General features: G+C 42.2%; 2 protein-coding genes across 2 annotated transcripts in view; one reads left to right on the forward strand and one right to left on the reverse strand.

Annotated features, from left to right (window-relative positions):
• Positions 1-3604: 3604 nt before the first annotated feature.
• LOC105387773 (probable small nuclear ribonucleoprotein Sm D2) lies at positions 3605-4506 on the forward strand. The gene is made up of 3 exons (XM_011558556.3): positions 3605-3761; positions 3844-4096; positions 4298-4506. Coding segments are annotated over exons 1-3 (360 nt in total). The 5' UTR covers positions 3605-3759; the 3' UTR covers positions 4403-4506.
• Positions 4507-5766: 1260 nt separating this feature from the next.
• Positions 5767-14140, reverse strand: part of LOC105387254 (glycerol-3-phosphate acyltransferase 1, mitochondrial) — a 49222-nt gene continuing 40848 nt past the window's right edge. Inside the window, exons 7-16 of the mRNA XM_048630712.1 lie at positions 13452-13544; positions 13061-13155; positions 12101-12336; positions 11505-11715; positions 10936-11120; positions 9828-9963; positions 9248-9450; positions 8613-8749; positions 8092-8237; positions 5767-7469 (exon numbers count right to left, since the gene is read on the reverse strand). Coding sequence (XP_048486669.1) covers positions 7270-7469; positions 8092-8237; positions 8613-8749; positions 9248-9450; positions 9828-9963; positions 10936-11120; positions 11505-11715; positions 12101-12336; positions 13061-13155; positions 13452-13544 — 1642 coding nt within the window. The 3' untranslated portion in view covers positions 5767-7269. The remainder of the gene's footprint in view (positions 7470-8091; positions 8238-8612; positions 8750-9247; positions 9451-9827; positions 9964-10935; positions 11121-11504; positions 11716-12100; positions 12337-13060; positions 13156-13451; positions 13545-14140) is intronic.

The raw sequence follows: 14140 nt of genomic DNA on the forward strand, positions 1-14140 counted from the left end.
CTTCAAAGGTACGTAGGTAGGTACCTACTTACATTGTTGTAGGTTCGATTTTGAAACCATTAAGTCAACCTAGATAAAACAAAATAAAATAGCTCGATTAAATAAAGATGGTACGTAAAGATGTTAGTTGTACCTGATCAGACCTGATGCAACGACAGCCAACATAGACTCTCTAATCTGTGGAAGTAACAATCATGATGGCGGGAACATGGACAGTTGGATGAGCCACCTCGAGCCTGACTTATCAATCAGAACTGACAGTTCGCCAACAGCAGATAGCTTGCGGCTATCTATAGGTAAACTTAGGTAGTTAGCTATACCCAAGAAAAAGTCCTTGGACATCGATATGACAGTGGAACGGCGAATAACTGTGACACTCTTTAAAACAAAAAGGCTTGTTGTTGTCCAGCTAAGCAAGGTTATCTACTTCAGCGACCTGGTATTGCATTCTGAAAGAACTGCGAAGAGTTAATATTATGACTAATAATTATTACTTATTTAGAAATTTTTCAGCAAACTCTAATAAATCAAGCAGCTACCATGTCACCGCTGCCCGGTTATAACTCTGTACTAGCTTAGTAGATATATATACCAGTTTTAGCCTTCAGCTAGAGGCCAGAGAGCTCCTAAATGAGATGCGAGTACGAGCATGACACAAGTAATTTTTTACTTGGTAACTAGTTACGTAACTAACTGAAAGATCCATAAAACAGTTGAGGATTACTCAAAATGGAATTGTGAAAACGGCACGTCTGCATCTTAACCAGTCAGTCTAAGTAGTTTCAGCAGATACAGTGTTGAAAAATAGTTATGAAACGTTTGCGCCAGAATCGAATTAAAAATACATTTTCATTAGAGAAGCCGTTTAGGCATGAATAGGTACTTCCACCCTTTGGATTGTGCTCCAAATGATGACCTTCGAAATTCATAGAAATTTAATGACGACTGCCATTGTTTATTATCTAGCCCCGTACATTGAGTAGGGCTGCGGCTACACGTGATGTGATACACAGTACACAGTAGGTATATGCATGTTCCCAGAATAGTGGAAGTTATAATTTTACCAAAAGGTAGTCGTCTCGTGCAAGAGCACCGTTACTCGATTTATTCGATACACAACTAGTAGACAGCTGCTGCGTAGGAGGTTCACGCATTTTTCAACAAAGAGCCCGGATACACACTCACAATCCACTGGGACATAAGGAAGACAGCTAATATGGTGCCACTCAGAAACCGCGACGACACTCCGATCATGATCACCCGACAGTAGGATCATAATAAATTCGGTAACTTGTGAAGCGGTATGGTATAGCAACAGCGACTTTCACGAAATCAGGAATTAGCTCAGTGCTTTTAGGTTGAACACTCGCCGGTGGGATTCACTTTGCTCACAGCCGAGAAAAGAAAAGACTCAAAGCTGGAATCTGCCGATGTGTCATGACACTTAAGATAGTGTCTGGGGGGTCACATTATATGACGAAAAACGAACTTTCAGTGCACTGCGGCGCGAACTATCTGTTTGTATGTATTAAACGTGCCGATTGCACGACAGCTCTCGTTCGTTCGTTTCTCATCAGTATAGAGTAACGCTCCTGTACTTACCGTGCGTCACCATTCCCATGAGCAGTCCAATGATCTTAAGGCAGTTTAGAACAAAAGCTGCATTAGACAGTTTATTCAGCAGAGACATCGAAATAAAAAAATTGATTGCACAACTATCCCCAGGAGCAGTCTACAGGTCACTTTGGGCAGTTCAGAAGAAAGCTGCTTTAATAGAATACCCTACCTCAGCGGAGGCATCAAATCGAAGTGCTATAACACTTTTAGAAGCGGTGCACGTTACCCGATTTGTCGTCATCCATGCCGATGCGGCTACGGCGACTGCAGGTGGTTACTCAGGCTTCCTTGGTGTGCCCTTGTATGGCTAACATGACCAACCTTGGCAGTAAACGTTCGTCTGCATATGCCAAAATCACTGATGAATAGCGCACGTTACTCGATACCTTCTAAATAAGTCACTCATAATGATGGCTGATGATGATGATGACCGTGCTAGCAATAGTGCAGGCGGTTCCGCTGAGCATAAAATCTCTTCCCAGACAGGGGGCGTTTGGATCTGGAAACCAGAACAGGAGTGCCAGGTGTGCGCAGCGATGCAGGTGGGACAACACCAGGGCAGGAGTGCATGGCTGGGTCTATGCAGCGATGCAGGTAGCACAAACCGGTGGCCAGGGCCAGGACCGGGTGTACGCTGCGATGCAGGTGGCACGAGACGGCGGCCAGCGCAGGAGCACAGGGCCGGGTGTATGCTGCGATGCAGGTGGCACGAACCGGTGGCCAGGGCAGGAGCGCAGGGCCGGGTGTACGCTGCGATGCAGGTGCCACAAGACGGCGGCCAGCGCGGGAGCACAGGGCCGGGTGCAGGTTACACGAAACTTCAATTTCACCGAATCGGCCTGCCTACCCTCAGCGGGTAGGTACCGGCGGATCACATTACTCGCCGCACATGCCACAATGTCCCAACATACTGAAACTTCTACTTCCTGTAAAAAATCCTATGACGGTCCTGGAAAGCTCCTGTTTGTAAAGCCTTACATAAGCTATAATCAAGTGCATTATTGTAATAGCAAAGTTTTTATCAACTGTTTTCTAAAAATATTAGAAATTGAGGGTAGAAAAATATATTTTTATTATTTTTTCCTGTATAAAATTAACATATGCTTTACTTAAAGCGGTCATTAATGTAAGTATCTAGCTCAAGCGCCACTAGTAGGACCGGAATATGTGATCAATCATCACCACGACTATTGAATCGGACCCTACTGCGTAGGATAAAAACCCCAAGCGCCGGAGCATTATGACCAGTGGCTGAGCTTTTAAAAGCAGTAAATAATAGCATTTTACTCACGGCTTATCAACTCAAACCTTCGTTGCGAAATCCTCAGCAATGGCTGCGTGCGCAGCAGCCAGCAGGCCCCGCGCCGCCTGGTCCGCATCACGCTACAGCTCCCGGCAGCGAGGACTCCGCAAATTCAATATTATATTTTTTTCCCCGTCGGAGCGAAGCCGACGAGAACCGTGGCTACATTGAGCCATTTTGCCGAAGTGTTCACTTCAAAAATCAAAAACCAACTGAGGCGCGCGGGCGACTCACTCTATTTATATAGGCACCCGCACCTTGCAAATTAAAGGTGGAGAGAAAAATGGACTTTATTTAACTGTCACTGTGACCCTTATGATGCCGAACACGGAGAAAGTCGAAACGCCATATCTCACAATGTTTAACTAGGTTTCAGATAGGCTCAGACTACATAATAGGTACTTTTGTTTATGGTTAGGTACTTAAGTTTAGAATAAGTTATTTAGATTGTATTGAGTGCATAGATATTTATTAGTTTCATTAAACGATAGCAATAGGTATGTACTTGTATGTAAGTACTTATTACTTCCATGGCAACATCCTCATGACTATTTCATATTTATTTCTAGGGATACCATAAGGAACAGAAAGGCCGTTATTATTCTGAGATTACATACGTTACGTTTCTTGCACTGAATGAAATATAAGAAAAGTCGTTCATTCAGTTCACTTGTACTCAAACGTTTCGTACCGGTTTACAACACTATAATATAAATGTCAAAAATTTCCATAGACAAAACAAAAGTAAAATACTAAAATAGCGTCTCGCGCCACGGCTTTGTTGATAATTTCGCGAAAAATAGCTTTATTTCAGCAATTTTATCCAAATTAACCGTAAAATGTAAGTAAATTGCTCCCACTAAAGTTTTTAAGTGCAAAATGTAAATTAAATACTTTAACAATTGGTTTATTTTCCCTTTCAGGGCGGCTCCAGCTAAACCACGCTCTGATATGACTCTGGAGGAGTTGGCAAAGATCGAGGAGGAGGAATTCAGCACAGGACCTCTCTCCGTGCTCACCCAGTCCGTAAAGAACAACACCCAAGTGCTCATAAACTGCCGAAACAACAAGAAGTTGTTGGGTCGTGTCAAGGCTTTCGACCGGCATTGCAACATGGTGCTGGAAAATGTTAAAGAAATGTGGACAGAAGTGCCGAGGACGGGCAAAGGAAAGAAGGTAAAAGCGCCTTTTAGGAGCAGCAGCACAATGCAACAATTTATTACCATATTTTCATAAGTTTCATAACAAATAATTTTGAGGTTATCTTTATTATTTATGCATTTGCCAACAGTTTCAACATGTTCCAGTCCACATTTACTTTTTACCAACGCTTTCTATACATAATATGTGTATAATGAAACTGTTGTATATTTTCAGGGAAAGGCTGTAAATAAAGACCGGTTCATCTCCAAAATGTTTCTCCGAGGAGATTCAGTGATCTTAGTCCTAAGGAACCCGCTTGCCACAGCTGCCGGCAAGTGAATACATTTAGAACAATAAACACAAGGTTTTAGCATAAGTATCATAAGTTTACTTCTTTAACAACATTTAGGAAACTATTAAAAGCATTTGAGTCATTCCTAAAATTTGTTTCTTTCAATGTATTGTAAGTGTAAGGTTATTAGGTGGAGTAAGTATAATGAGACCTTTGCCCAGCAGTAGGATAAAAGGGGTTATGAAGTGTTATGAAAGGTTATTGTAGACTTCTTATTATTTAATGCTGACTAATGATAGGTTTACACAGTGTGAGCTAGGGGCCAGTCAGCCTTAGTCAGGAGTAGCTGCACTGCAGTAACTTATCCTGTTTGGATATAATTCATACATGCAAGTTGTTCTGAAGCTTGCATTCAAGTTACATTTTTGTTCACTCGCCTCCTTACCTGGCAGTAACTTACATTATGTATAGCGTTTGGCATTAACTCTTATAGATCTGTCTTCTGGCCAGGCAGTAGCTGGCACTGTAAGGCCATTTCCGCAAAGACAGGAGGTTTGCTTAGCGCCTAGCAAGTCAAGTGAATAGCTCGGTAAAATGAAGATTCTAGGACATTTGTTGTATTGTTTCAATGGACAACATTTCAAAAAACTAAAGCTGCTATAAATCGAAAACCATTTCGAGATTTAGCTCTAAAGGCCACAAAAAAATTGTTTTTGTATTTTTTGGATGTATCATTTTCGAGAAATTCATAAAATAGTAAAAAAGTGCTGATGACGTCATGCATCAGGTGCGATGCATTTTGATGATCAAAGCCTATAGATTTAAAAACAAAGTAACTGTCACTTTCATTTTTGATTGACATGGACGTTTTATCGTTCGTATCGGACGTTAATGTATATACAAAATAAAAAAATACGGGACCTCTAATTTTTAATAAACTTTTCGAATAGCTAATAAAAATATAGGGTCAAGAAAATGAAATGTTGTCCATTGTATTAAAAAAACGGCTAGTCCTATTTTTTCCTCACCTGAGTCCATAGCCGGCTGGGCTGCTAGCTGGCTCCACTTATATCAACATATTGTATAGGGAATAGATATTTCATATTGTTTCCTTATTCGGCAACTATATGAAAATGGTGGCCGTTTCAATATGGAGTATGAAAGAGCCCTATAGCCGCGTACCCACCTTGCACCCATGGGCGGAGCCGTGCTCGGTCGAGCAAACTCGCCCCCGAGGCAGGCCGAGCCGAGGCACGTCCACACCAGGCGAGCGTTTCGTTTGGCTCACAAGCATGTGCGCTAGGTGGGCACGCGGCTTATGATTAGAACGACATAGCACGAGTCCATTCGCCATGTCCACATTGTTTCTACTGTGAGCGTAATTTGTAAAATGGAAAATAAAACACGCAAGTTGTACAAAATATGTAGGTATATTTATTTACTGACATGTTCCTTTGTCTTAACACTTTTGTCTTGTATAACGCACATGTTTATAACAGTAACACTGAATATTATTCAGCTGCCTAGAACCACTCATAGCTACACTTACTTATACTTAACCCACATCTACTATCTGCTCTGTTAAAGGAGTGTATGTATTAACTTGAACCTTTAACAGAAAAGAGCTGTTTCTATTACACTTATAAATATATTCGCGATCCAATATTGAGTCATCGCGGCACCAACACAGACTCGCTTGAGAGTATAGATAGGGAATAGTCATTTATTTGATTAACATCAGTTTTAAACTTAAAATCTATTCTAAGGAGATATGCTGTTTGTGTATGAAACACCGCAGGTCTACAAAAAAAGTGCTAACTGATAGGACAGCGACATGTACTTCGGTCCATAGAAATACAGAGAAACCAGTAGACGTTAGGACAGATCATCATGTTACCTCATGTCGCCAGATACCAATTTGCACCTTTACGAAGTCATACACAAACTGCCTATCTATCAGTCATCAGCATAGGCCAGCCACACACACAAATCTAAGGCACAGGAAAAAATATCAGATACATTGTTCCAATCTTGAGATCACATCATATTTTTACATAATATAATATGAAACAAAACAAACAATACTTATATTTAATAACTTTGCCATCGTGTTCCGTAATATACAAAATATAGATAGCGCCGTTTTAAAACTTACTATTGGTTGCAAATTTTGGACCTTAATATTGTGCTAATAGTACACACAGATTTATAAACTACTTCATTGGAAAATATAAGTGAATATTAAACAACATTACGTAAATAGTGTTGTAAGATCGAAGTAGTGAAATATAAGTAATGTAAATAAATACTATACGTAATTAAAATATATATTATTCAAAGTTTTTGGCTCCAATCTTTGAGCAATATCTGCGAATAACAAACGCATTCACACAACTAAACATTAAATTATTATAGTCCCACTAAATATTCCACTTTTTGGCAGATATTATTGTTTCCTATTATAAAATCTTAGCCGTTACATGCGGTTTGTACGTAAAGGCTTGTGGTAAATTATGTGTTTACTTGAATATCGTTAAAAGGATCTTAAAAACTGAAGATTACAACATTCTTATAACAATGCAACCGTTGGTAGGTATAGTAACTTAAAACTTTGTCCAAAATATCATAAAATAAATCTAGAGTAACCTCGTACGATCACGCTGTCCCCTAAGACCAGCACACACACAAACACACTCACAAAACAAAAAAAAATGGAACGGTATTTATAAAACCTGCCTCTTTTAGTGCACGAATTGTACTCGGAGCAAATATTGTGTGAACAACACCACCCTTACACTAAATCACATTTTTATAACGATTCCTTTTAGTCTATATCACTGGGATACTTGTCACGTAGCGCGTTTAATCCACAGCCATACTTATGATTCCTCAGTTCCACTGTCTCGTGGTCACCCTACGCGGTCTCGGCGAGCAGTGGGGTGTCCATGTTGAACTTGTATACGTTCTGGCAGACCGCCTGCAGACTGGGCGGGTCGTCGTAGGGAGCACATATCCGGATGAGGCGGTTGCGTCCCTCGGAGTACACGTCGATGACGTTCCACTGCTTCAGCACGCGCATGCAGTTGCGGATCGCGTCTGTGGATACTGCTTCGCCTGTGAATAGCACAAAAATATTAATGCTATGGTATTATTTACTGGACTGCGCTGCAGTCGCGTGTTAATAATTTATATGGAATTTAGACAGCAGAGCGGCCGCAGCGCTGCAGCCGCGCTGCTTCCGCGCGACAATTAGCGACTAATTTGAAGGCGCCCTAATACCATAGTTTAATCAATTTAGTTCGCCTATTACGGACGAAATTAACCTTAATATCATTATCTTTCATCTAACCTTTTCACCCTAATAGATCGCCACTCACCATAAACCATCCTGTTATGCGAGTACTCGTCAGTGAGGTAGTCCAGCGTGGTCTTGACGACCTCCTTCTGCACGCCGGACGCGAGGCAGCGGCACGTGGCCGAGTAGGCTTCCAGGAGCGGCCGGATCGTCAGGATTAGACGCCTAACACCAAAGTCTAATAAAGTTAAGTTCGCCTATTTAAATATTACATTTTGTACATAGGCGACCTTAACTTTAATAGCTTTCTCTTTCAGCTAACATTTTGCTATGGATCCTAATATTACAGGCTCTACATAGTTTGAGGTCGGATGGCCGTATGTGAGATATCCCCACTTATTTATTTATGAACATAGTAATTTATAATAGCGCCAAACTCACCGTAAACCATCCTATTATGCGAGTACTCGTCAGTGAGATAGTCCAGTGTGTTCTTGACGACCTCCTTCTGCACGCCGGACGCGAGGCAGCGGCACGTGGCGGAGTAGGCTTCGAGGAGCGGCCGGATCGTCAGGATTAGGCGGCGTCTGCGGGTGGGTAGTGTTGGAGGTTAATTGTACATTTTACAAAGTATACAAGATCATAACATTAAAAGAAAATACAGGCAGTGTACAAAGGCGGGCTTATTGCCAATAAGCAACTTCTTGCAGCCAACGCTTTTAATCAATTATTTAATTCAGATACCAGTGGTCCACAATGATGCTACTAAGAATGATTATCTTATCCCGTGTAAGACGGTTTTAGGCTTATGTTTCTTCAATGCTGTTGCATCATTGTAAAATTTGATTGGCAGTCCAGACAACAGACACAAATACACTCACGTGCAATGAATCCACTTGCCATTGACGTCACTCGAAGTTTTTCTTTGGTCGTAAGTAATAATCGATCCCATAACTCCTCACCTCTCAGCAATAGCCTCCGGCGTGTGGTTGACCCTATACTTGATGGTGTCTGTGCGGTCACGCTCCTCTTCCTCGTCGAAGTCCAGCGTCTGCGCGAGCCGCCGCGACCACTGCTGCTCCTGTAGCCCTGCTGCCGGCTGCGAATAGAGGTGTGATGTGAGTTTAGTGGGGTGGATCTTAAAATGTAATGGTTATCATCACGATCCATGTCATCCCTACTGCTGGGGCTCGGGTGTGTTCCAATGAAGGAAGGGTTTAAGGAGTATTCCGCCACGTGGGTCCAGTGCGGATTGGTGGACCCCACCACAAGCTAGCTTGTGCTGAGAATTGTCGGGTAAGTGGTCAAACTGACTGTCACATGTTTTCAAGCCGCCCGAACGGAAGCGTCCAGAAAGGTACCAATTGAAATCTGTCACCCATCCAATGGCTGACCGTGCCATGCGTTGCTTAATATCAGTGATCAGCTAAGACTACTAAAGCTAGCTCCACTACGGGCGCTTCTATGTCCAGTAGCAGATGATTAATTCATGGTTGATGATCATGATCTCACTGATAACGTTTCCAATAAAGAAATGTTCTACAAATATCAGTTGTAGTAATATGCTTTTTGCAAAAAATCATTTCATAAAACTTACCTCAATAGAGCTGATAGTCTCGTCGGCAATCATAGCTCCTATGGTGTCAGTAATAAGCTCCTCAGTCCTCTGGCAGGGCGCTGTCAGTATGAACTCTTGGCTCAGAATGACGCATAGCTCTAACGACGCTTGCATTAGGGTCGAATGTCGCACGACGTCCGGGTCCGCTCCCGGCTGCCTGATGATGCTTTCTAGAGCTGTCGCTGTAATTGAAATAAATTCGTTAGATTCTTTGCTGTTATCTAGTTGTGGTTGTATGAGGAATGGCGAGGACAGAGTGCAGTGGCGCTTCTTGGGAGACGCCTATTTTAAGTTACAAAAGACATTTATGTAATTTTTCACGTCCAATCGTAGGTGCGAGTTGAGACGTAATGCATATGTGACCGTGTGACGCCATAGGTATGCATTTTCAAATCCTATTGGGGGCGCAGGCAAAATGAAACTCATTAAATCATAACAGAATGATGCCATTGGCAACGCTGCTCTTTTGTTGATCCTTATGATGCGCAGACGCAGCCATTGTGAACCATTCTGTCAATACTGTCTGTAATACTGTCAAGTCTCATTGAGTGTGACGTACCGACGATGGCTGGCGGCGCGTAGTGCGCGACCACGGTGTTGCAGTAGTACGCGAGCTCGAGCGCGGCGGGGATGGAGGCGCGGGGGGCGGCGCCGCGTGACGTCACGAGGACGAGGCTCGTGCCCAGCATGTCCAGCTGGAAGGGAGAAGGGGGTTGGTTAGGTCAAAGATATATTGGGGAGATTGTATAATAGAGATACAAGGGATGTCACTTCAGCCTACAAACTTAGGTACGGCATGTTTAGCTGTAGCCCAAGTCGAGGCGGAGCGGTTAGTGCGCACTATGCTGCAAGGTGTCATTGCTATTAAACTATTGCGTACAAAATTAATTCGAATGCTGTTCAATGTGAATCATTCGTCCATGATTACAACATTGAATCCGTTCATTCAACACAGATGGCGGCCATTTTGTGTTTCTTTTACGACACCATATTAAATTTGATGTACAGGTAGATTAATTAAAATGCCGTCCTACCGAGTATGAATTTATGAACGAATAATAAGTTCGGACGGCATAGACCGCAACTATTGCGTCGCTCGTTTTCCAACCTCAGTTACTATAGCTACACAACTCACGGCGTGTCTGACGACGTGGCCGGGCTCGCCGCTGTAGCCGAGGTCGCGGCCGGCGGCGCACAGCCGGGCGGCGCGTGACGTCACGCGCTGCGCCAGCGCTTGTAGCGAGCAGCGGCGTGACGTCACAGCGACGGGTAGAGAGAGCGCTCATTGGTGCGTGCTTGTGACGCGGGCACGGTATTGGTTGCGCTCTTGATGCTGTCTTATGATTCATTCATTCAACATAGATAACCGTCATTTTGTGCTTCTTGTACGATACGCTCTAAATGCTGTGTTATAATTCGTTCACGAATGAACCATTCTACTTTCATTGATTGAACATAGATAGCCGCCATTTAGTGCTTCTTTTACGATACGCTCTAAATGCTGTCTTATCATACGTTCATGAATACACCATGTAACACACATTTTGTCCGTCTTTTATGATACAACAGGGAAAAATGCGTATATTGACCAAAAATGGCGTCTAACGCGTTCTTTCGCAACAATAGCACTGCGCAATTTCCACCATATTACTATAACTACAACTCACGGCGTGTCTGACGACGTGGCCGGGCTCGCCGCTGTAGCCGAGGTCGCGGCCGGCGGCGCACAGCCGGGCGGCGCGTGACGTCACGCGCTGCGCCAGCGCTTGTAGGGAGCAGCCGCGACGGAACTCGGTGAGTAGGACGTATGATACGACGTTTGTGCTCATTAGGGCTGTCGCTTTTGCTGCGTCTGTTGGGGAGATGGGAGGGTTGTTAATAAGTGTATTCATCACATATGTCCAGCAGTGGATGAGTAGGTATTGGACTATTGGCTGATTAGGTAGGTATTCATCACATCACGATCGCAAAAAAAATTACACTAGGTATAAGTAGATTGTATTCGAATCCAACAAACGTTAATTAATGAGAGAGCGAAGTATACTGTATCTTGAACATTTATAAATTCTATTATCTTGACCAAAATGGCGGTCATCTTGAGTGGCCATGTTGTATCAGTAAACGACAAAGAGTCAATAACGTCGAGCTGTTTTGACGCAATCCACAGGCGTTTCATAGAATATTGTCATTTTTCGACACACAATTCCTGCTACCATTCTATCTTCCCTTAACTCACCATAGACAAGATGCCTCGCAATAGCCTCCACCATCATCTTGTGCTCCGTGCTCACATCTGCCCCGTACAGACTGGAGTGGCTGTGGTTGAACAGGATCTGGCGGTCCAGGTGGGTCGCGAGCGACGCGTTGTTGTTAGCGGGAGAGAGAGAGAGGGGAGGTGAGATGGGGGATTTGAGGTGGTTGTACTTCTGGAAGGAGGTCACTAGTTCCTGGAAAGAGATGGTGTGGTTGGATTAATAAATTATGCAATCAAGAGATAATTTAATGGATGTTTGACTGAAGTGTAGTGTAGTGATTGTAGTGACTAAATAGTGGAAGGGTTTTGCTCCGATATGTCGTGGTCAGGTCTTATAGGTATGTGCCAGAAAAATTTGCTTCTTGTACATACACTTTTGCTTACTTCGTAAAGGAGTAGGTAGATTATTGCAAGGCACATAGATGTCACACTCTAGAGTTTAAAGCAAATTATGAAGTCGTATGGGGCGTTTAGACACCTTAGTACTTTAATCCTTGAGATTTTAAATCTACTGTGGCGCCTCTAATTTAAGCTTCAAAGACAAAGACGAAGAACAAAGACACTTTGTAATTTCGTACCTTCAACGAGCTAGGCTGGCAGAAGTCCACCCTTATACTCCCATGGTCAGTATGCAGCGTCCTCCATATCCCTCTCAGAGCTGACCAGAACGTCTCCATCTGTTTGGCTCTGCCCAGCTGTTCCCTGGCGAAGTTGCCGTCGACTAGCTTGTCGTAGTTCAGAGTGACAGGGACTAGGAGCGCGTCGTCGATTGTGCCGTCGAGGTAGGCGTCCATTATGACTGAGAGGATGCCCGCTGAAAGGTAGGGAGGGTAGGGTTAGGGTGGGTAGGATGACAACTTATAGAGGGTGTTGCAAAAAGGGTAGACTAAGCCGAAAGCTACGTGTGCAGCATGTTATTATATCTAAGCCCAGTATATACCCTTTTTGCAGCATCCTGTATAATATGATGTAGAGATTGAAAAATCTAAGAGCAATGCCATAGGAGTGTTGTATATGCAACCCAGTCCCAGGTCCCAGTCCCGGTCCCAGAGGGTGACGCAACGCTCGTGTGGCATCGGACGAAATTATACAAGATTTTGTTGAAAACATTACATTAAATATGTACATAATACATATACCTACAGGCTACAGGTAAGAACCTACAGGCTACAGGTAAGACGCTAACTAAATCTCGAATAGGAACAAATTTAAGAGTACTAGTTTATAATTATGACTTATATGATGTTACATAGATACTGTACATAAGTAAGGGAGATAGGAAAGTAAAATACTTATAATTAAGAACTATCTATGAAAACATACCCAATAAAATATCTTCAATATCCCAGTGAGCGTAACGGAACAAATAATAAATATTATTGAATTAAAAATACTTTTTTAATGGAATTATATTTCTGAATTTGATGAAGGATATAACTAAACTGTTGCCGGTTTCAATTTGTTTGAAATAATTTTTTTACGTACATACTTAAGTACTTAAAAAAATGTTTTAGGTGGACATTCTTTAGTATAATTACCTTTAGGAGGCTGAGGTTTTCCCGTCCTGGTGCGACCGCCTTCGATGAAGAACTCCAGATTGTTCTTAGCCGACAGACTGTTCAGAATGTATGCCCTGAAAAATATAAACAAAAGCATGTTATTTACACACTATACACAAGACACCATGAGACAAATAAATTGTAAGTGGGAGATATTAAGTAATTTATTCGTTAAACATTACGATACAAATACGTAGGTATACTTGATTCTAAGATCACTAATGATTGATACTATTATGTTGGTACTGGCGACGGTTGACATGAGGTTATAGCCTACAGAAGAATACGTGTGTATATAATTATTGGGTGGGTCAGAGCTGGCTACTCTACAATGTAGGGGCTACGCATTGTGTATGAAAGAGATAGTTACCTGAGTGCGGACTTGTAGACGGGGTCTCCATGGTACTCGGATCCGTCGATCCTTCGTCGGATGTAGAACGCACCGCACCCTCGAAGGAACCAACTGAAACAATATTTCAGGTGATTATTAGATATTATTACAGCGTTTAAATAAGGGTATTGTAAGCACAACCGAAGTGACTCAATTCGTACACTAGAAGTTTTTCAGAATTATCCTCTTTCGGCTTACTATTAAATTAAATTCATTTATTTACTATGCCACTTTTGTAACAACCTAGAATATACACACAGGGCGCAGTTACAGAACTTACAAGAATAATTTACCTATCCAAAATGGGCTCAGTAAGTTTAATTTAGGTACTTTATTTACTTATTTTATATTTATAAAATATTGCATATAGATGTTTGCTATTGTTCTAGAGTCAGTAAATTATTTATTACATACACAATGGTACGGATCAATAGCGGATATAATTATTTATTGCTACGTATACGTATACATATATTATGTATAGCATTAGTATTATTTTCATCAACAAATAACACGGAACACACTGCGTACAGCATTGTTTATTTGTTTTAAACTCCCGACGTAAAAATAGGGGTGTTGTCTATAAATAATTATCAATACACTACTTCTTTCAGGGTGAAAGAAAAAAACAAATCTTTCCCCGTTATGCTATCATAGCCCAAATACCC

This window comes from Plutella xylostella, chromosome 26 (genome assembly GCF_932276165.1).
Source record: "Plutella xylostella chromosome 26, ilPluXylo3.1, whole genome shotgun sequence".
In the NCBI taxonomy this organism is placed as follows: domain Eukaryota; kingdom Metazoa; phylum Arthropoda; class Insecta; order Lepidoptera; family Plutellidae; genus Plutella; species Plutella xylostella.